At 43.3% G+C, this 24,013-nt stretch overlaps 1 protein-coding gene across 1 annotated transcript in view; it reads right to left on the minus strand.

Moving 5' to 3' along the window:
• The window catches only part of LOC135937142 (insulin-like peptide receptor), a 110,728-nt gene that overhangs the window by 13,096 nt on the left and 73,619 nt on the right, over positions 1 to 24,013 (minus strand). The window contains exons 3-4 of the mRNA XM_065480229.1: positions 21,082 to 21,494; positions 7,487 to 7,592 (exon numbers count right to left, since the gene is read on the minus strand). Coding sequence (XP_065336301.1) covers positions 7,487 to 7,592; positions 21,082 to 21,494 — 519 coding nt within the window. The remainder of the gene's footprint in view (positions 1 to 7,486; positions 7,593 to 21,081; positions 21,495 to 24,013) is intronic.

Genomic DNA, 24,013 nt, shown 5'->3' on the forward strand with positions numbered 1-24,013 from the left:
AGCCAACTTTTGCGCAGATCTCTTTTATTTTGGCCACATTTCGCTCGACTTAACGGCTTTGGCCAGAGTAAGAGTAATCTCCTTCCTTTCGCCGGGACTGCTTTACAAAGCTCAAACTTTCTTGCGGTTGTCATCTCGACAAATTTGCAGCCGGAAAGTAGTGACAATTAGCAATAACGAAGGCGGGGGAGTCGGGGAATTTTAATACAAAATTTCTTCTTTAATTCATGATTTATACCACTTGGATTCAAATATTTTCAATGAGAGTAAAAAAACCACTCAAAACTCGCGTTTCTCATTATATTTTGCCAAAAAATTAAAATTATAGATTAAGGACTCGGGGTAATCCACTTTTGGGTCCCAAAAATAAATTAAGAAATGACTTAATTAAGCATAAAATAAAAAATGTTTTCTGAGCAAGAAATTTGTCAGTTAAAAATTTGTGAAGCTAAAATTGTTTGTAGTTACCTAAATCAATTATTTAAATCAGAGCAAATTTATTTTTGCATTTAGCGAATTTGAATTGCACCCTTTCATTTATTATTATTTATGTGCCATAGAACTTTAATCATTGAAGAAGATTACTAATTTTAGAACGAAGCTAACCTGGGCGCAGTGATACGAAAAATCCGCGTAAAAGTCTCGATTACTTCCCGGATGAAAAAATCATGCGAGCGTAAAGGTCAACAGAGTGACTGTTGAGGTGAGTCAGCGGTTTAAAAATCACGGTGCGCATCAACCTGGCGCCAAATATTTGCCAGCGCTTAACCTAACAAACACACACGAGCGCGGGCGAAGGAGGCAAAAAAGCGTTTCCAGCCCATTACTCGAGCGACAGCGTTTTCCGTGTCCAAACACGCGCACCTCGATTGCTATCTGTCGGCAAATTAGGGCGATTTTTTTTTGTTTTGTCATTATTCTTGGCGAATTCCGCTCGCCCGGCGGAACGACCGACACGTCCGCTACATTATCAACGCGGCAAGATGCTACGGAGATAAATACAAGCGGCGTGTGCAGCGTCGCGAGCTAATTAGGGTAGCATCCGGCTAACGCCTTACGCGCGCGATTTTTAATTAATTAAAACCAACCTGCCGCAGCAGCAGACGCCACAGCCGCCGCGCTAATTTTCAGCTAATTGCAAAACCGCTCTTAATTTTTTGGTACTTGGAATCCACGCCTCGCTGCGTAATTAGTGCCAATTATCGCAGGTCCGCTTCCCGGAAAGGAAGGGCCGCTGCTCGAATTTCGTGTAGTGCAGAAAATTTAGATTAACAGGGCTTTCCGGGATTGAGTCATGTTAACAGACTGAAATTTGATTTTAACGAGCTTTTTTTAAATTAATTTTAAAGATGTTCACAGTATACAAGAACAGATACTGAATACACACTGTTAAAATTTGCGAGTAAAATTCAATTCTTATATTTCCCAAAAATGAAAATTGTTTTTTTCACAATTTTCGCTGAATATAGATTCCAAACATCACTCTATTCTAAGCAATTTTGAGCCTTGCAAACAGGTTCAGAAATCCTGAATTAGAGATAAAAACAAAAGCAGTTAATTTTTCAACCCTCAGTCAAAGTCCGAAACTGTTCCCCGGGACTTTTGGAAGCGCTGAGCCGAGCTAAAAATCGACTTTGTTGCAGGTGCCGTTGGTTGTGGTGGTGTGTTTGTCCCTGCTTTTTTTGCATGCGCGCAGCGATTTTTTTCACTGCTTTGGACGCGACGGGGGAGATTAGTGTGCCGCCCCCGCGGGGGCCAGGGCTCGGCTGCCCCACGCACCCCTCGGCCCGGAAGCTGCAACGCGATACCACTCGAGCTCTTTTCGAGTGCCTCTCATTTCCCCCTTTTTGCCCGTCCACCGTGTCGACGAGAGAATTTACAATGTTGCGCGCCGCGTGGGAAACGGGGGCGAAACGTTGGCAAAAATTCGAAAGCAACTTCGGTGTTTTGACACACTCGCTTTGTCGGTTGCTTGGCAGTGAGTTAATTAATTAGCGAATTTCTCGAGGAGCCCGTCTCTCGGCGTATATTCATTAATTTTAGAGCAGAAATGAGTGTGAGCTTGTGTAAATTATTCACAAGACGCAGCGTCATATATTCGTCTAAATTGGAATTAAAGAGATAGCACCGTGCAATGCAGAGATTTTCATTTTCCGACTCCCAGCGCGACGAGGGGAGCTAACGCGGAATTATGAACACGCTCGCAAACTCAAATTTGTCAGCTGACAGCTACACCAGGCGAGCTGGGGAACTGGGAGATTGCGATTACTCCAAAATGTTTTTCAGGGAAAAAGAAGTAATTTATTTGAAGTTAAAAACAAAAAATACGGGAGTGCACAATTTTCATAATTCTGAATTTTATTAAAATAATTGTTTTATTCGTGGAAGCAACGTTTCATAATTGAAAAAAAGCAATTGACATTTTTACACTCACTACTTCATACAACAAAATCAACATTAAAATTTATCGTTTAAATTTCAGATTTTGACCTATTTCTCGACAAATTAAATGGGTGGTCCATTATTTGTTCACTTGCTTTCGATTTCTCTTGTCACGGTCTATCCAACGGTTTGTGAATTATGAGCTAAATTTGCCCAATTCTTAGAAATAAATCGTTCTTTTCAATCTGATGAGCATGCAATCTTTGGAGACGATTTTCTCAGAAATTTATTCGCCAACCTAGGGAAATTCGAAGCATATATTTAAGATAAAGGTAGCAATTGATTTCAGAATTATACAGTACCGATCAACGTTTAACTCGTTCTGGTAGGGGAAAATTCCCTAGAGTTTCGAGTTACTTCATGAGAACACCAGTTTTTGCCTCTCTCTTCCTCTCTATGTCTCGGCGGGCAACGGGCGAGAAGGAGGGGGCGTGTAATGTTTTGATCGCGTCGGCGGTGCGACGACCCCAATCAACCTGCTCAAATTATCTGTCGCACGCGGAGGAAGGCCTTGGCGAGCGTTTCCGGTGCTCAACCGTCTTTCTGGTGCGTGCTCGGCTCGCCTCCCAGATACGAAAGAAAGAAAGAAAGTGAATAATGGCGAATAATCGAGTGGCGGGCGGCGGGTATGCAACCAGTGAAGCGTGAGCGCCCAGCAAATAGTCTAACTAAGCACACTCGCAGGCCAAACGAGAGAGGCGATTATTTTTCCGGCCGTATAAAATTCGGCAGACCGTGAGTAGTTATTTGTGCCGTCGAAGAGAAATATTTTCTTCAAAAAGAAAGCCACGGAATTGATTATTCACGTTTTTTCTAAATGCCACCCCTGTACCGGGAATGGAAATTTATTAGGAAGGGTGTGGAGTAACCTGAAGCCCACCTAATCAAGTTAATTGCTACGGGCAGGTGGAAATCGGAGAAGCACGCGCAGAGAGCAAATATTTTTCCAGAAACAAACTTTGGCACGGGGGCGATATTGCGGGGGTGGCAGTGCCGCCGCGCCAACCCACACACGGACGCATTTTACTGCTGCGCGTTGAAAATGGAAGGCAAACAATGCCCGGGCGGAGAACACACGATTCGATTGCGAAACTGCTCGCGCAAGTGGGTGTTTGCACTTTGGAAATTGACGTCAATGGGGTGCGAAATTGTACGCTCGCTAGGCAAAAAAGGACCCTGCACGGCTAATTTCCTCCAAAACACTTTACATGATTCTCATTTTGAAACTGATTGCTCTCTGTATAATTAATGAGTAAACGTCAAAAGTGGCAATAAAAAAATCAAAACATCAGAGAAAGAGTACGTTATTATACTTTCAAATTAGAATCGAAAAGGACGTTTAGAGGGCGCAAAAATATTCATGGTATGGAAAATTCAATAAAAAAGTTAAAGTCAAATTGAAGTTTGTTTTCTTATTTGGTTAAAAAATGCAGGTTCTTTTAACCAGATTTCAAATCCAGATGTCATTTAAGTGTATAAATATATATTTTTCACTTTACTAGTCAAGATCAATCCTAGGAATACCTAGTTTCAAGATTTACAGATAAACTTTTCAACCGATTAAACTAACTCAGTGTCGGCACGCCTATTACGCGTCTCGTTTGCCAGCCGCGAGTACAGTTTCGCGAGCAAACGCATCGATCGGGACACGTTGGCTGGCGAATTCGTCACATTCACGCAGCACAAGCAGGCAAGAAGAGGAACAAAAAGCGCAGAAATCGATCGCATTTCGGCGGCGTGAGTGAAGAGCAGCGAGTGTGTGTTGTGTTGGGCGAGTAGCGAGCCACGCCCTGCTCGCGGCGGCTGCTGCCGCCTTCATTCATGCGCCGGCCCAAGTGCGGTACACGTGTACCCGTCGGAAAAAGCACGGGCATCACCAGTTGAATTTTTTTCAAAGTGTTTCTCGCCCCCTGTCCGGCCGGATAAATCACTCTGCCTGTCGGCCGGAGTAATTGCTTTCGCGAATTGTGTTTTTAATATTCTGTTTGAGGTTTGCGGCATGAACGTAACAGGTAAACCAACCCTGTCGTGTTGGCAATTATTGCAGCGAATTTATGATGTTTTGTTGCCGCGATAACAACGGAAAATTTCCACGCGGCCGGATAGGAATTGCCGTTAACGCAGTATTGAGATAAACTTCCTTTTACGTGAAATCTTTTAAATATTTTTTCAAATTCCAATGATTTCAAGAGGAAGAAGATTAAAATGAGATGATGAACGACGAAAACTACGCTTTTCGTTTTTAAAATATGATTTCACAAAATATTATTCGTTTGATAAATTATCTTAATTAGTATTCTTTTTGTTTCGACAATTTAGGATATTTACAGATGTATTTTGAAAATATGTGAAAATTAAAAAAAAATATTATACATACTGGTTTCATTGATTTTAGATGAATTTTGAATTGTTGACAGCATTTAACAATCGCGCGGTGTAAGTCTTTTCTTGTAATATGAGAAATATTAAAATTCCCTGAATATTTGTCAAGGGATTTAGAAAAAAACACTTCAGTTTTCAAAGCTGATTAAATTTTCAAGCAGTTTTCTAAATTTCTAACTCAATACAGGAACTTTTGGAAATTTCGAGATGAAAATAAGAAAAAAATCGTAGTTGGATGCCGATAAAAATCGATTTGCACCTGCTGGCTCCCATCTCAAGCAGCTCTCGCGATTTCGCAGCAGCGCAGGCGGCGCAGACCGATTTACAAACAGCCGAAATGAGAATCGAGCGAGTGTTGCATAGGGAATATGTTTGCATCGCTCGGCGGCGTCATCATCTGGCGAGGAGGGCAAAACACAGCCGAAATTCATTAAGGAGCTCAAACGCAGCGGCGTGTGATGTGCCCGTTACAAAAGAAAACGGCGTCGCAAAAACCGGGGGCGAAAACTCAAATTGCAGTGCCAGGCGCCGAGTAAATTCGGGGGAATTAGGCGAGATAATCTGCTGGCTTTTTTCCGTCAAATGCAAACTACCACACGCGTGCGTTGTGTGCTTTCTCCCCAGAGAGAGAGAGAAAGAGAAAGAGAAAGAGAGAGAGAGAGAGAGAGAGAGAGAGAGAGAGAGAAAGAGAGAGAGAGAGAAATAGCGAGCTCGGCCCAAATTTGCGCGCCGCTTCTCATTGTTTTTCCCCCGACGCCCTGCCGGCAAATAATATGCCTACTTTTTTACATTTTCCCCCGCTGCATGCGCAAAACGCAAACACGAGTTGCGGCTTTTCCGAGCGTGCTTCAAGCTTAAGAATCGAGGACAAAAAGCAGCCCATTAAGTATCTCCACTGTCGTGCAAATAATTCTGAATGAGATCGATTAACACCTTGGGGGTGTGCTACAAAACACCAGAGCGGAAAATTGACAAAAAGACAATCCATGTTATTTCGGAAATGTCATCACATATATAGATATCAAAATATGACAGCCAACTATTTTTCAATTGGTTATATTAGGAAAAAATTTACTTCGAAAAAAAATCCCAAGGAAATTAAATTTGGAATTCTGAAAAAACGGCTAAATAGACAAAAATCTCAAGAATATTTAAAGCTATACCGTCTGTTTTGATTTTTCAGAGTTTAATTTACTATGGCATTCTCAGATGAATTTTTTGCTATGATTTTCGAGCTTAAATTTTGTGTTTGCTCTACATTTTAGATTGCAAATTAAAAATTTAAAAATATATAAATTTTAAACCTAATTTTCAACGTCCACTAATGGTATGAATGTTAATTTTCAGTCCACTTTTTAAAAATATACTCACTTCTAAGCTTTGATCTGCACTTGTTCAGTAATTTGTCGAAGAATTTACCAAAAAATGCATAATACCCGTAATCTAAGGAAAAAACCAGGACGGACAGTCGTGAGAGTAAAAAATGCGATTTGGGGGAGTCACGATACGGCTAAGCTGTCGAATTTGGGAGAAAATGATCTGGCAGGGTGGCATCAGACAACAAAGAAAGAAAGAAAGGCCTCCGTTTGAAAACGGATCTGGCCCTTTGCGCAAATCGCAAAGCAGATTTCAAGCCAGGTAATCCCTGCCGCTTTTCCAGGCAACCGGAGACGCGCGCGGCGGAATAAAACGCCAAGGCCGGGAATTGGGCGCAACACAAACCCTCACAAAAGATGATGATGCCGCGAAATAATGCAGCAGCAGCAGCAGCACCGGCAGCGAGAAACTGCGCAGTTTGCCGCCGGTCTGGAACCAATCGATCGCCGGTCGGGCGGGCGGGCGGCCGACCGACCGACCAGCCGGCGTGCATCGCTCGTGTTTTGACTGCGCCAGGGCTGCGCGGTCAAAGGTCGCCGTCGCCACCCTTTCCATTGTCCGCACGGCGCGAAAAGGGCACAATGAGGCCCGGAGAAACAGCTGCGCCCTCAAAAGCGGTTTTGTTTTGAAGGAGCTAGCCGCTTACTGCGCGTTTGACGCTCATCAAGGTCACGTGCTTGCGTTCGCTTGTGTTCGGCCATGTGAGCTGAACGGATCGAATTTTGACCAATTCAGTTCCTTTATACTAGCGGACGGAATATAAGTGCACGCGGGATTTCAACCGTCCATTAAGAAACTGATTGATTAGAACATAAAAGCCAGTCCGAAAATGCACAAAAACACACACTCCTTGCCTTAAATAAATAAATAAAACTAAAACTTGAGAGTATATGATTAATTAATATCGTATCGAGTCGTTTCTACAGAGAATCAAAAAATTTATCATGATCATTTTAAATTTGAAACTAAAAAATTAGATCTGTGGTTGTATAGTTTTGTCTTTTACACAATTAGATAATTTGTTGCTTCTTTTAATTAGCAACTTCTTTGGAGGGTACGTGTATCCAGGAGAAGCAAGTTGCAAGTTTATAACAAAAATCAACAGCAAGAAACAAATTTCTATAGTACCTTCAAGTATTTCAAATTAGTTTTTTCACGGCCTGGTTCCAATATTTTGTGAAATATATGAACCAACAAACTTAAAATTTCCATCTCAACGATTTAACTCTTGAAAATGAAGCAGATATAACTCAGCTATATCTTGGCCTTTAAATCTTCGACTCACCTTTCTGGCAGTGCTGTTTGTTCCAGCAGAGAGGCTCATTCTTCTGCGGTGACACGGGACATCCCTTCTCGGGACAGCCGGGGCACTCATTCCGCTTCTTATTATTCTGCAAACACACGGAGGAAATGTGTTTAAATAAATTTGTCCAGATGATATATTTATATTATTTCACGTGCGAGACAGCGGGTGGCTGAGCAACCTACGCGCACGAATAATTGTTTTCGATTTTGTGCCCGTGCTGGCAACTCATTTGAATTTCAATTCAGATGAGAGCGAGTGAATTTGACTTTCAAAACGACACGTATGCCACCGATTAATCAAATTGCAGCTGCGCGCCCGCTCGGATAGCAACACTCTCGATTGCCGCTGGAAAGTGAGCGTTTTGTAACCCCGATTTGCATGCCATCAGCATAATTTCACACTGGGCTTGCAAAGCCCAAAACTGTAAAGTGTCCTCAGCACCAAACGACTTATGTTAATTAGCTCTGGACTGTCTGAAAGGAAATCGTGCTACAAACGAATCCACGGGTCGGAAAGATAGATCATTCGTTTAGATTAGAGATAAAACACAATTCAGCAATTGATCAGTGAGACTCAACCATAACTTCATTTTGAATTCACATCCCGGAGATACATACTCCCCCGGATATTCAATCTGTCGTAATCATTTTTCCCCCGAAAATGTTTGTATTTTTTGCAGATATTTCCGCTTAACGGTCCGTGCCGGGGGCGTGGAAGACAAATTAGTGATGTGCTGATGCTCTTTTCCTTCCCGGATGATATTTATTTAATGGACAGCCTCCCCAGTGGTGGTGGTGGTTCCTATATGGTTATCAGATGAGTTCCCGCAAATGGGTCAAACGCATAGGCGGACCGACCGATACCGCCGGCGTCTGTGAAAATGTTTATTCATGCGCGAGATAAGGAAAAATTTGTAATAAATCACAGCAGGCTCCGAGCCATCAGTCATGACCTCTCTCGGCCGACTTTCGGACGGGACGAATTGCCGAAAAGATAGGTTAATTATGCTATGCGACCATTCAAGAGCGTGTGAATCGTATCGTTTTACCCTTGGGTGGTCGGGCCGGTGATGGATTCCGATGGCGGCGATAGCATGTTTAAAATATCGCCACCGAACACGTAAATGGCATAATTCGGGCACGTCGGCTGCTTCTGAATAATTCACGAGCTAGTGAGCGAGCTGAACGCGAACAAACGCGGCCGCGAGCCGACCAAAAGGGGCCCGCGGGGGCGAACTTTGCGCATTGTGCCGAAATTTCGCCCGCCAGGATTGGCAGAGCGCTTGTTGCACAACTTTGAGCGTATTCCTCGCCACTCTCGACTGCACGATTTCCAAAGTTGTCGGCAGTCGACTTTGCTCTAATTGTGTTGAACACGTTACTTCGCGGCTTGACACCTCGAGGGCTCGGCAAATGGAGTTTTGCATTGCCAGGTTTTTTTGGATCAACCCTTTGTTTCTACTGCGAGCTAAATGGAAAATATATCGAGAAATAGCGATTGCAATCTACAGACTCCACGACTGATCGATACGCTTTCAATGTTTAAAATTTTTGTAATAATACCAATAATACATTAAATTAAAATATTGCAATCTAAATTTTTATAATTTCTTTTAGAGTTTCTTTCTGGATTTTTTCTTCTAGGTGCTGTAGAATTTTACATTAAGCTTAAATACAAATTATGTATTTTTGTCTGTAATAAATTAACCTACATAAATTTTAAATATAACATACAATGAAGGAACCACAAGTGAAAATGCTTTTCTAAAGCGACTTCTTTGAAGCTGTTTGTGCCTTGTAATCTTGCCTCGCCGCAGCGTTTACATGCTTCCCCTAAATTATACGCCCTTTTCGGCACAAACTTTGCGCTCACACAAAATTACCGCGGAATTCTCAATATCCAAAAGGCACGAGCGTAAATCCGGAAACTACGTCGGCGGCTGAAAGCTTTTACTCTCTGCCTTTCCTTGTTGAGGCTTGATGAACACACGCCGGACGGAAGGCCGGCCAGCGAAAAGAGAGAAGAGAGAGAGAGGTAAGCTGCGCATTTCGCACGCATTTTAATTAGAGGCGAGCGCCCACGTCCGACCAACGTCGAAAAGCCCGAGCAGGGTATAATACGTAATTGCCGGCGCTGCTGGAGAATCAAAATTTCTGCTGCCGCTGCGGGCCATTTGCATTATTATTGTGCGCTGCCTGGCCAAATTGGATTCAGCCACGAAAAACTGTCTCTGAGATAAAAAAAAACGGATCATCATAAAGTAGCACTGAAAGATCATTGTAGACAGTGCCAATAGACTCCTGAGGGTCGAATCAGGTTAAGTCGCCGAATCACTTTATCGAAAATCGGCGTTTACGCCAAAACCATTGATTAAGTGGTTTTTAATTTTGAATACCTAGCAAAGAGTAGAACAAAAACGGCGGCGACCAATCAGAGCAAGCGAGTCAAGTAACAAAGCTGACAGCTGGTCACTGTCGCTGCCGTCGTTACGTCAAAAGCCAATCAGAGAAAAGTATTCTCCTGATTGGCCGCCGGCGTCCTTCTAGCACTTTTTGCTAAGTTTAGACCAAAAACCGCCAAAGTCATGGTTTTTATGTTTCTGCCGATTCTCGCCACGTTTTTTTCTAATTTTCCATCAAGTGGTTTGGCAGCCTAGCCTAATTCAACCCTCAGGTATCGATTGGCAGTCTTAAAATGAAACTCAAGTGTTACTTTGAAAATGTTCCCTATTTCCGAGGGAGTAAATTTCAGATTTCCCTACAAGAGCTCTAAGAGAAATAGATAAACAAACGGGAAAGCCCGGGAGATCTAATCCAATTAAAAATTTGAGAAATATATATTTAATAACCTAAATAGTTTAAAATTATAACTTTGCCGGGTCGACAAGTCGCACGCGCTATTTTCTATTTGAGAACGGAAAATCCGAACAAGTCGGTCGCACGTGCTGTCGACTCCCACGCTTTTGTTTCGCCTGGAAATTCGACGAGTGTTTGCCTTGCGTGTCCGACGGACGAGCAAACACACTCGGCCGCAGCCCCGGCACTTGTGGCGTGCAATTGGACGGTGGGTTTTGACTGAAAAGCGGCCACTCGAGCCCAAAACACGCCGCGCCAGGCGTGAATAACAACGAGCACCACTTGCGGCAGGGTCGGCGGCGTGCCGAATCTCGTGCAGCCATCGGCAAACACTCGCTGAGCGGCCTTTTCGACCCCACGGTTCAAGGAGAAAAATTCCGCGTCCTGCTCCTGATGGATTTCGGTGGAAAGGGTGCCTTTTTGATTTGGAAATAGGGCACGCCTGCCGCAGATTATCTTGATAAGAACCGTATTTTCCTCTCAGCGCCCACGACGACAAGCAAATCGATGCGCACACTTTTTCTATACTGCCGCCTTTCCGACTCAGTTCGATTTTCGATAACCGCAAGAAAAAGGATAATTGATTGGAAAAGTCTCTTAAATGTAAAAAAACTGCTAGTATCGATTCAGTAAAAACATATAAATTGAACTCTTTTGGGATTATGAAAGTAAGATTATTTCAATTTTAAGAAATAAATCTTCAGTGTTTTCTTGTTCAATCCATTTGGGTGGGCAATTATGCCATAAGGACCGAGTAAATAAAAATAATTCTGGTGAAAAGAGAAATAAAAGTGCAAAAGATGATCTAATAAAAGATCCACGACGGAGCGAATCGAGCCGAAATGGGAAATACATTTTTCATTTGAGCCCATAAACACTTTGCACTACACGTTCTTAATGAAAAAAGTTTTCCTCTCGCTTTGTGATGTGGAGGAGGCTGCTGCTGCTAATGAGGTGGTGGTGGCGGCGGCGGCGGTGGTGGCCCTTTCTTATCTGCTGGCGCCTGCTGCTGCTGAAACGAACGTGACACTTGCTGCCGACAAAATAAACAAAAACAAACGTGCGAGCAAACGAACTAGTTGGAGAGAGAGTGTGTGAGAAAGAGCGATCGCCAGGATTTTCCTTATCTCGCTCATTCACACGCTGCGTGTGTTGCGTCAAAGAAAGAATAACAAACTGCTTGTTTGGGAGGCGACGCAGGAATCTTATCGGCACGATTGCCAAAATGATGCTGCTCCCCCTCACAATGCGAAACCCCTTTAAATTTGCTCTGAGGATTGCCTTGATTATTGTTTGCAACAAAAGATGACGAGTAATAGAAAATATCCAAGAGATAAATTCAGTAAGTTCAGAAAACCATGAATAAAATTTGAGTAATTTCTTTAAAGTAAAGCTTTACAAAAAATCTGCGGAGAAATCCTTTCTACCTTTCCTTGCAACACTATCTAAAAATTATGAAAAAGCTAACATTTTTCCGGGTTTTGCCGTTTAAATTGTTGAAAAAACGACTCAAAAGTTTGCATGGTTTAACAAGCAGCGAGCACTGTCTTCTTATTGTAAAATCACGTAATAGAACCAATGATGAAAAGTAGATATTTAGCTCAAACGTCTTCTAGTTTACTACCAAGACCGTGGAAGCAAACTCAGATTCAAAAGAACTCAAAAAGAAAAAAATGCAGATACAGAAATGTTAACAAATGGCCTTTCCTTGGATAAATCTGGACTCGTTTTTTGCATCTTTTGACCGATATAGCGGGGGTGTCAAAGAACTAAATTCAAATCTAGAAGGCAGCTCATTCATCAACAAAGAAACAGATTCATTAAAAAAAACGATTTCTGCAGCCTTTGTTTCTTCTTTCTTTTTGCGTTGCTCGGTTTCAGAGAGAAATGATCCATTAAACCGGGACGCTGCGTATATCATTAGAAACTCCCACCAGCCGAGGAACGTCGCCATTCGCGGTTCACTCGAGCAATAATTTCAATCGGATGACGTCAATGAGTGAACAAGTGCGCAGATCGGTCCGTGCGGGGGTGCAAATGCCAAATCCACCCACTCGCGCGGCTGCAGACAACCCCCGGCTAATCTCGCGCAGTCGGCACGCAAGAAAAATCGAGCTCTTCCCGCGCCGACTTTGAGGAATTTGCTTTTCCGCACGTGGCCGGCCGCAGGAAAAGCAAATTGATTGTTTGAGTGCGAAAAATGGGCCCTATTTCCCGGCAAACAGTTTTTTCCGCTCTCGAGATGGCTCCTCGCCGAAAAACATGCAGATAATCGAGCTGTAATTTTTTATCCGACGGCGGCGGCGGCGCTAAGTCGGCGCGAAATGGAGACGTAAAAGTGTGTCCAAATCCGTGACTAATGCCCCCGAAATGGACACGGCCGCACGAAAGCGCCGATCGATCAATTTGACGCAAGAAAGGGACGCGCGGAAATTGCTTTGAAATCTGATGAAAGTGGCTGGGCCGTGTGTCGCTACTCTCTCAGCAACGAGTGCAGATAAAAATCGGAATTTCTCCGAGTTGGGAAACGCGGAGATGTTTTCCAAACAATTTACAAACGTGCCAATTAGAAAAACGCGCGCAGGTGTTTGTTGTTTTCGGCCACGTTTATCGCTTGAATTTCTCACGTCCAAGGGCACGAAACGAACGGACCCCTCTCGCTTTTCTCGACCACCGCCGACTTCTTGGCTCCGTTTTATTACGCGATTAACCATTCTTTGTGTGCGAGCAGAAACAATATGCCGTTTCCTTTGTTCTCCACGCGCGGCACAATTCAGAAAAGGTTGCGTACGTGCGCTTTTTCAGGTGCAAAATACGAAGCCTTCTCTAGTGGGACCGCATCAAAAACGGATTCTGCGTTATTACGGCATAAAAATTCCTCACCGAAAACAAATAAATGAAATGAAAAAAAGAAACACGCCTGACGGCGCTCGAATCGACTATTCGTGGAAATCCCGGCAGCGACAGCGATATTATTGACAGGAAAGCAGCAAAGTGCGTCGTTCGGCGCTCAAATTGGGCCGAAACTCGCCGTGCGCACGGTCATTAGTATAAATTAGCGATTTCTATCGCTCTCAGGCCACTGCGCACATTAAACAAGAGGGAAATTTGTCGCGCGAAAGCACGCTACCAGCGTTAGAACTCGTGTCGCCGGCTTTTTATCGCAATTGTCCGGTCGGAATTTCTTGGAAAAGCCGCGACGCAACAGGTGTCCCTCCGTTCGTACGCATCCATAGATGAAGTTCGAGGGGTTTATCGGCAAATTGTCACCCGATCGAAGGCAATGGCGACCACTGGCCATCTGGGGGGAAATAAATCGATTGCCAGCGAGCTGTGATTGAAAGTTCGCGTGAGGCTGGAAATCATGACGAGTGGGCCGACCGGGTGAGTCACAAGACGAACTATGTGTGTTAGACGGCAACGAAATCAGATCGGTGGTGCATTTTTGTATGAATCATTCCTGGCGTGAGGTTTTCTTTGTCCAGACGACTCACGCCAGACTGGGAAAATCCTGCCGTCATTCTGATTCAAAAAGGACGTTCAGTAAGAAAATAAAAATTCCGAAAATTCTTTCAACACTACGAGAGAAAAAATATGATCCCTACGCGATTTCCTTTTTACTTGAGGAAACTGTTCGGATTTTGCTCAATTTTAAGCGGAATCATTTTTACCTTCTCATACAATTAGGGCCAGGTTTCCGCGAACGTTTCGGAGAAATTGTCTTCAACGTTCATCCGCTTTTAAAGCAACAAAAACCTCTTGCCTTTGCAAAGACTTTTACTAAGGAAAAATTGATCTCAAAAGCTACACAAGCGTTGCATGGATCCCGATGAGAACCGACAGTTGTAAGTCGAGGGAAATACTGAAATCTGGTTGGTTTGATTTCAAAAACGATGATAATTTCCATTATTTTATCTCCGTTGTAAAAAGCTGTTGTGCCAGAAATAAATTCTCTCATTGTGTTTATTCATTGTTCAGCTCATCTCAAATAAAGTTTTTGTGGCAGCGCAACAAGCGAGCAGAACATTCAAAAATTGCCAGGCCAAAACTGTTGCACGTTGAGCCTGTGTTTTCGTTGTAAAGCTTTTATTCCCTTTGACACAGCCACTGCGTGCCGTGAATAATTTTAATTTCTTTCTCTCTTTCGCGCACGCGGGCGTCTCGGCTCCCTCTCGGTCCTTTCTTTCTTTTCAAAAGTGCGCACTTTTCGGATTGAAGCGGCCGGAAATTCTATGCAAATTGCAGCCTCTCACTTCGAAGGAGGCGGCGGTGGCGGATCGCAATTGCGGCACTTTGGGCGCACTTTAATTATCACACGCCGGCGGATTTGGGCGCTAAAAAAGAGATGACGGTCGTTCTCAGCAATGAAAACATCTTTTTCGCTGCGGCATGAAAGCACTTACATTCGGGAGGGAGCCAAATTTCTCTCCTTTGACGGGCGGGCGCGCACGCAGCGCAAACAAAGCAGCCTTTTGAGCTGTTTGTGCTGCGCGTTTTGTGCGTTTGTTTGCACAAACAACTTTGCGTCTCGGGAAAGAGAACGATTTTTGCACCAACAACGCAGAGAAAGGCGAGCGTTTTCGGCTTTCGGCGTTGGCCAGCCGCATCACCCATAAATCCCGGGATGATCCGCAGCGCGACGACCGACACAGCGTTTGTTTTCGGTCAGATCGCAAAGATAAACGAATAAAACAAACTTTTTTTAAAATTGTTAAAATTTAGGTTGCATTCGACTGGACCAGATTTTCCATCTACTTCGCAATTCATGACGAAGATTGGAATCGATTTGGCGCAGACAGGATTGGAAATTTGAATCGTTAAAAAGGGCATTATTTACGGGTGACGCTGGTTTTTCTCGTTCGTGACAGTGACACGAATTTATATGTATTTAAACATCGGATCGGTGTAATCTAAATAATGCGCTGGTTTTCCTTGTTTTGAATTGTAGACTTTTCAAAGTATAAATAACAGACTTAATTTTATTCATATGTTCTTTGTAGAGGAGATTGATAGAGGGCAACAATTAAAATTAGTTAGCATTATTTGTTGACTAGAATTAGCATAGTGGAGGAAATTGTTATTTTGAACAAATTAGGACCGAGTAGAGTCAAATATCAGATTTTGCCAAATTTCTATTGAAAAATTAAACGGTTTGTCAATGACTATTCGCTTAATTGATTTCGATTCTTACTCACGATCTATCCAACGCTGTGCGAATTAAGACGTTAATTTTCCTTCTGGCAAAACAAATCATGATTTTCAATTGAGAAGAGCTCGCCGATTGATTAGCAGGGAAACTTCATGCCGATTGTCTCAGAAATTTAAACGGTAACATTGGGAATTTTTTAGCTCTGTATCCCAATTTCCACAGCATATTTTATGAGGCAAGGGTCAAAATAATTTTTCTCAAATTTTCAGGATACAATTTTTAGAGATCTTGTGTTTTTCACATTAAAAATCTACACGTTGATCAATCTTATTGACACACTGTAAAAATAAATATACGTAATAATCAATTTTCCCTGAGAAAAAGGTCATTTCATAAATCTTGAAAGTTCAAGGAATCAACAAGGCGTCTGCCGAGTGCGAGGTGCTGGAAAAGGCACAGCACCTACCTCTTGTGAATGTAACAATGATTCCCACACGGCCGTCGCCGAGGTCATGTTTTTTTGCATCGCGCGCGAGTCATGCAATTCGGCCGGCCACATGACGCCGCCGCCGAAGGGAAATTGCGCGCCAAAAGCGGACGCACATACGACTGCTGCTGATTTTTTGCTCGTGCAACGCGAGAGCTGAACCTAGCTCACTGCTGCCCCTGTTGGGTCTGTAATTAATCCGTCTGCCGGCGCGCCAGCCAGCCAGACAGGAAGGCTTTGTATGCAATTTCACATGCATGCAGCGGGCGGGAACGTCTGCAGTCTGCGAAGAGAGCAGCCGAGGCAGGTGGAGTGCGCGAGGTTATGGTCTCGCCACGCCACTTGCGAGCTGGGGGGCTGGCTGCCTCGCTGGCGAATAATTTGCGTCGCGAGACGTGATGTTTGCTCTGCACCAGAGAGACACACATACACATCGAGCGTATTTTTTTCGCTCGCTTTTCATATTATCCATTCGTTTATGTCGTCTCGGTGGGGGATGTGAGTGCCGCCGCCGTCGCTGTCGATGCACTCGGCGGGGCAACCCTTTCCTCTGCGCGCCGTGCTGCCGGGTGAATGACTCGCGGGGGAAACCCAGGCCTCGCACAACGCGAAAATCGATGCCCAGGCCGACGTGCGAAAAGTTTTGCCAGCACCGGTGGAAATTGGGCCAGATTTGCACGTTTCCGCAATTAAGATGAAATTTGGAAATTCTGGGTTTGTTTTAGTTTGCGGCTTTCCACCTTCGTGCAATCGTATGGTTAGGGTGAAAATTCACAAAAAGAGGTTAAACAAACACGAATTTTAATTATATTTTATTCTTATAAAACAATTATAAAATTTATTTTATAACAGGTCTTGAAAAATAATCGTGACTGTATGGAACATGAGATTTTGAGCTTCATCCCCCCCGCGTTTTTTCTGATAATAAAAGAAAATGCCCCGTCTGGATGCTAATTCGAGACTCAACGACTGTTTGCAGACTTTTTTCTTTAATATCCGCGACAGTAGTGCAGAGAGAGGGTGCCTTTATTCACAGAGGTTTGTCACCATCAACCAGACGCTATAGTTTAATTTAGAATGCACTTTCGCACTGCAATCAGCTGGAGTGCGCACTCGTTTTGATTTCAATTATACACACGCACACCTCTTGATAATATTTGCGAGACAATAAACCCGCGAGAGATTACGAAGTGCATTTCCTTGAAAGACAAGACAAGAGAGAAAATAATACAGTTCTCCGAAAAGGGGGGCGAGAGTTTCGGTTGTTGTTCTTTGAGAGAACAAAAATAAACCTTTGCTTTTGTTTCTCATCCTCTTGTGACGGGGTTGCGAAATAAAACAAATGAATGGATTAAGTCATGTGTTGATTTCGAGTTATGTAAATCATTCCATCACACGCAGGCCATGGAAACATTTTTTCAGGTTAGCCTTATCAGCTCATTGAGTGTGATAGAAGGCCGCGTTCTTCGTTTTGAACGCCGATCGAACGTTGACCAACATCGTTTTGAAACTGGAGCAAAACAGTGTGCTTGTAAATAAACAAACGAATCTGACGTTGCTTCTAATTGAGGAATTGTTAGAGGGAAAATTTCGCGTGCCGATGCCGATGACGCAACCGGGCTGTCATTTTACGACCGGTGTAGTCGTAAAAAGGCGCACACGTAATAATTTCATTGGATTGTGCGTGCGCCAGTCTGCAATCGATATCGCCGGCACGCGGGCGAGCGGCTTCAGGGACGCGCAGTTATTGTTTCGGCTAAATGCGACGCTCCCGATGAAATTTGCACACGCATAAACACGCCGCCTATTTGCTCAAAACAAATCTGTTATCTAATCGAGCCGCTAGCGGGAGAGAGTGTGTCGGGCCGAAATTGAATCAAGAAACTTTGTTTTGTATGGTAGATGTATACATCGCGGCGCCGGGATGATATTGCCTCGGAGAATGTGCTCGCTTATCGGCGTCGTTGCGAGATAATTCAGCGAGGAAATCGACAACGAATTCGATAAGTACACAACTGCTCGGCACCGTGGCGCCGAAAATTATTGCTGCACCTTAAACATATGCGCAAACTTCTCGGAAGCACCGGCAATAACAACTTTATCAAAAATAAATTTCTACAGGATATAATCACTCACTCAAACAAATAATAAAAAATCAAAATAACTTGCGTCGATGTAAAAAGGTCAAGTTTTTCGATTTTCCCGGGAAGTTTTTTTTATTTTCTGGGGGAGCCACGCCCCCAATTCAAAGTTACCGTGGGTTCACGACCTCTTCCGGTGGTCGCTTTTTCGGCTGAAGAGTTTTACTATTTCAATAATTGTACAAATTTCGGCCATATTTCCATCGGTGGAATCGTGGAAATAGAATATTTTACGCTTGAAGTGGAAAAGTAACAAGCGTCTAATGGCACTTGACAAAAAGAATAACATGTTCAACATCCAGTGACCAATTAATATTCTCCTTAAAATCTATTATTTTTAAGCTCAGACAACGGGGCGGATTACGGCAACGCAACCTTGAAGAAAATGGCAATGCTGGGCATATAAGGATATAATTTTACAGTGTTTCAAGTTCAAGCTAAAAACAGTGCCGTAATCCGCCCCAATTACAATAATAATCGTATTGTATTAATTGACTATTTTAAGCAAATATAGATTATTTTCACACATTCCAATAAATTCAGTAAAGTTTTATCTTCATTATTTCCGTACATTTTCTCTATAACCTTAAATGCTTTTCCTTTTTCTCTTTCAACAATCAGAGGCCACGCATAATTGAGTTGTTGATGCGGAACCGGAACTGCCTGATAAAATCTCACGACTCACGGTGAAAAATTTTCGCTACTGCGTATATATCATAAACGGATTTTGACACGTCGTGTTTTTTCAACTCGCGTATTCGCTGGCACTGCGGCGCAGCAATGCGGCCGAATCATTGACCTTTCCCTCGTCGTTTCTTGAGCGTGGTCACGCAAGCACGGCCAGGTGCATATACGTGCCCGTGTGTTTTTGGTTCCGCTGCACATGCAGTGTCAACCTTCAGAAATGGCCGCGGCGTGCTGCGCGATAAAATAATCGCGCGAGACCTTCAAAATCGACGTCCTTCCGCTTATGATGCGACGCACTTTTTACATTCGAATTTGAACGTAGGAATATAGCTCTACAGAATTTTCAATTAGGAATTGCCAATTATTATCGATTGTTATCGCGGTAGATAAGTTTTTGCGCGACAGCGGTGCACAATTTTTTCATTTCACATTAAAGACGGGCCATTTGTTATCTTTAATAACCGTTTGAGAAACGAACGTGTCCTCGTTCTGCGCGATAAATCTGCTTCTTGGGGAATCCGCAGCGAGACATCTATTTATTACGACGAGTCCATGGGGCCAGCGGATGAAATGAGGAAAAAGGCAGCGAATCGTTTCGCACGGCCATTACTCTCTTCTTTTTCTCTCTCTTTCTCTCCGTTACGCTATTTTCGCGATCGGCCGCAATAAAAACAAAGTGGCCCGCTCATTTTCTGCACTTTTATTTTCGGTTTCGCGGCCCTTTATTGCCAGTCGCATCAATAAAGTCGTTTGCTACATTGTTCCATCTTTATCTCTGGCCTCGAATTGTGCGCAAAACGCGCAATAAAAACACAAGTGGATCCTGAGCACCCAACTCTTTCCAGATTTTTTACAATTTGACCATTTTATAAACTTGTCAATCTACGCGCAAATCACAAACAACTCTTTGGCAGAGCTAAATTAATTATCACTATGCGCGGCCACGAAAATTTGTTTGAGTGATCGGCGCCGCAGCTGCCTCGGCCTTGCTGGACAGCGGCCGGTCGCGGCTCTATTTCCAGCCGATAAAGTAATAAACGCGCTTGCATGACTCACGCGCTGCCACCCGGTCTATTTGGGAAAAGCAGAGTGCGCCAATTTCCAGCGCCGAGCGGGGGAATTCGGCACGAAATAATAAACTCGGGACCGGCCTGTCGAGATTCCCAGACCGCACGACTGAAAGAGGACACTCGGGGGCGACACAGCGAGAACCGCAGAAATTTGCATCACGCTAGCTCGTGTGGCGCCGACGACACTCGATCCCTTCAACGACGCAGTTGACTCTCTGAACGAAATTCGTGTAAACATGTTAGTAACAGAGGTCACACGTAATTTCAAGAATACCATAATTATCTCGAGATTTTTAGGCAATGATCTAGCTAACAAGGAACTTGGTGCCTTACCAAACAATAAACAAGTAAAAAAATTTTGATTCGTCAATGTAGCGGTTTATAAATGTTTAAAAAAGTATCATTATTGATTAAAAATTACAGTTCTCGATCAATTTAAGAGAGTTTTGGTTTAAAGAAAGTTTGAAGGCGAGGGGGGGGGGATTTTTGCAGTCTTAGAAAAATTGAAATTTCCCCTTGAGAGTTTGTACTGGGCTCTGTGAAGTAATATTCATCCAAAAGTCAATAACACTTTAAAGAAATCGAATTGATGCCTGTGTAGCGGTTCCCGCTTATTTGGCGTTAACTCAGTTTGTAACCTTTGGATGTCACTTGTATCTTTATGATAAGCGCCTTACTATACCTTCCACCTTCACTGACCGCTCACCCTCGCACGCATACGGTCATGTCACATTTACCACTCCGGCCGGGAGCATTATGTCGTGCGCATATTTGACGCTTATAATAACTAATAGATCCGAAGATTATACCAAGGTAAGCATAGATTATACTGTGATAATTAATATTTGTTATATTCTCGACTCGTATATTGATGCGTTAATTAATTGTTTATATTATGACTTTCCTTTGTGATTTTATTGTGACTTATTTATTATGTAATCTTTACAGTCTTCATTATGGATTAAATAATACTACGAGTACTACAAAGGAACAGATGCCTTTTCCATTTACCTTGGCTCGAACCCCGTATCCCACACCTGTAATAATCCGTCTAAACCCTGCTGAACAACTCTAGAAGTCGCCATTTTGCCTGTCTGACCGGCAAAACAGACAAATCGCTATGGAAACTCACAAGCTTAATCTCATGAATTTTAAAATCTAGTTTTTGAAGCAACAACTACTCACTTTGATTTTGTGCTCAGGGTTCTCGGCCCTGGCGATGAAGTCCCAGTCGATGGTGTCGACGTAGCAGAGCGCCGGGTTCTTCTCGATGCGCACGTATCCGCGGAGGATGTGCGTTAGCGAGTGAAGACCGACCTCCTGCAGGTTGAAGTTCTCGTAGAGGATGAGCGCGTAGTTGTGCAGCAGGCTTTTGCCGCGGATCACGGACAGGTTGGGGAACAGGTGCGCCAGGCTGCGCAGGCCAGACACGCGGTACAACAGCAGGTAGCCGGTGATCTCGCGTAGCTCAGGGAACGACAGGTTGTTCAGGTCATCGGCTATCAGCACGATTTGCACCGAGCCCTCAATTACGCGGCAGCCGCGGAGGCGCTCAAAGTTCTGCGCGTTGTTGCGGAGGTCAAAGCCACGCTTACAGACTGAAAACAGAACAGGCACAGTTTGGTTAGAGAAAATAATTATTAATGGTGTTGCGAGAGAGTACACAAACAAATAATTGTGCTTAACATTTAATGAGGTTTGGATTTTAATTATGGAAAACTTCAGAGGTCTGTGGCGTCATCTGGTGGCAGTTATAAATCCTGACTGAAAGAACCATTGGTTTCCCTAAATTTAGACCACTTTATTTTTATTGAAGTGGCTCAGAAATAATGTAGTTGCACTCAATTTACCTCAATGTTGAGTGTTAAATATAAAGAACTTTGGAAATATAAGATTGCACTATCTAGATACCTCGAAGTACATTAAAGTGTATCAACTAAGGTTCTTGGCAACACGCTTCCATACATTAAATTTGTCACATCAATCACTCGTGCGATACGAACGGCGTTAAAGCATGATTTTCAAATATTACAATTATTTCATTGTCAGACCAGGTGCTGAGTCCTTCCATGCAACTTGACTTCATTTCAATTAAAAATATAGAACCATAAAAGCTTAATTTCGTTATATTGGAGCGTTGGAGGGACCTAGAAAAGATTAAATTAAATATTGTGCCGTTTCTAAATGCAGTTTTGTGGGAACAATTTTTATCAAAGAGGCGTGGGCACAGTATCACTTGAATGTTTGTCATTCTAAAGCGTGTGTTTCAGGAGTGAGATATAAAAACGGAAGCGGTGTTGACCTTCGGGTTATAAATACGAGGAAAATTCGGGGGAAAGCCCGCACCATCTCGCCGTCCCCATTCGGCTTTTAATTTCGAGTGTCGCTCCGCTCAAGCCTTTGTTTGCAAACAAATCTCACACGGGGCCGTCGACCCTGCCCTGCCGAGCAAAACACAAAACTCCTGAGCGCGCGATGAGACGGCAAAATGGAAAAAAAGGAAAATGTAGCGGCGACAACAAAGTACGCTGCGGGGACCACCCGCGACCGTGCGTGCAACGCCACCGCGCTTCATTTACTCTTCTAGGGAATTGTCCTCGGTCGTGCAGCGATGAAATAATTAGAAAATCTAAATCCGGATCGCGCGAGAGGCGGCTCGTTGGCCTTTCGGTTCCGGGAAGCAGTCATTGCACTGCCGATTCGCACGACCCCCGCATCACTTACCAAAATTTGACACGCATTTATGTGTTTGATAAGTGCGAATCGCATATACATATTTTGCAAGGGAAACGACACTTCCGATCAGATTTTTGTTCTTCTCCACGATCAATTTCAGCCTGTTATCTGCTATTAATAATTTTCCGATATCCTCCGCCGCCGCCGCCGCCTTCTCTCTCTCTCTCTCTCTCTCTCTCTCTCTCTCTCTCTCTCTCTCTCTCTCTCTCTCTCTCCTTTCCTTTAATATTCCGAGGCTTTCGCCCGGTTGTATCTACACTTTTGTTCGGCAGCGTCGAAAGAGAGATAAAAAGTTTTATTCCTCCGCCAACGCTGGCCGGCGGAGCTGCACGCACAAACCACCTGATTGATTTATCTCCCAGTTGGCGAAAGCAGGCTTTGCCAGTGCTTTATTTTCGGCAGCGAGTGAGAAAAGATGTCACTGCTCCTGTTTTGTGCTCTTGCAAATAAAACCAACCACGTCGACAGACAGATATTGATGTAATCCGAGCCCCTTGACATTTCCACCCGAGCTCTTGATTTCAGCCGGAAAAAATAAGGTTTTAAAACGAAAAATCGATCAGTTTAACATTAATTTAATAAGGTATTTGAGCAAATTAAATTTAGCAAATTTAATTCTGGCATTGTAAACCTAACAATATCGTTATTTCCGAGAATTTCTCTGCTTTGTGCGGTGTCCACGTGGAAATGACATTCACTTCCCAGCCAGAGCTGATGCTGGATGAACACGACATCAAACGAATATTTTCGCGTCGGCCAAAACAATGCATGCAAAACAAACTACGCGTCAGCTGCGTCTGAATCGGCGCTCGATTTTCAGCGAGCAAACAAATTAGGAAAAGATCAGCGAGACGGATGAGCGAATAACGGGCGAAACGAATAGGGATGGCGCGAAAAAAAACACCACGCTCACAGGGGAAAAACAAACAAACGCGGTGTTTATCAGCAGACTTTATCTATAGAACACACTGGAAGGGCGCCTGGAAGATAGTTTTACTAATAAAAACAGCCCGGAGCTTTCAAACCAAAACACTGTGGCAATTTTTGAGTGGAGTCTGTTACACACGGGTTTGACAACAGTTTTCACGCCGGGATCAAATTTCTCCATTATTTTAATTTATATTTTTTGCACAATACTATATGTTATGTGAGAAGCATTGATACCTGACCCTATTTCTAACAACATACGAAATTAGGAGAGGGATCTAGCCACCAACAATAAACTCCTTTCTTTCGATACCTTGAATTTTTTTATTTTAACTTCGTTTTAAATCGTGTTTTGTATATAGTAGAGTATCATAGGACACTTTGTTTAAAAGATTGAATAATAATTTTATAAATTTGCTTAAAAGATTTTTTTCCAATTTAATCAAAGAACTCA

This window comes from Cloeon dipterum, chromosome 2 (genome assembly GCF_949628265.1).
Source record: "Cloeon dipterum chromosome 2, ieCloDipt1.1, whole genome shotgun sequence".
Lineage (NCBI taxonomy): Eukaryota > Metazoa > Arthropoda > Insecta > Ephemeroptera > Baetidae > Cloeon > Cloeon dipterum.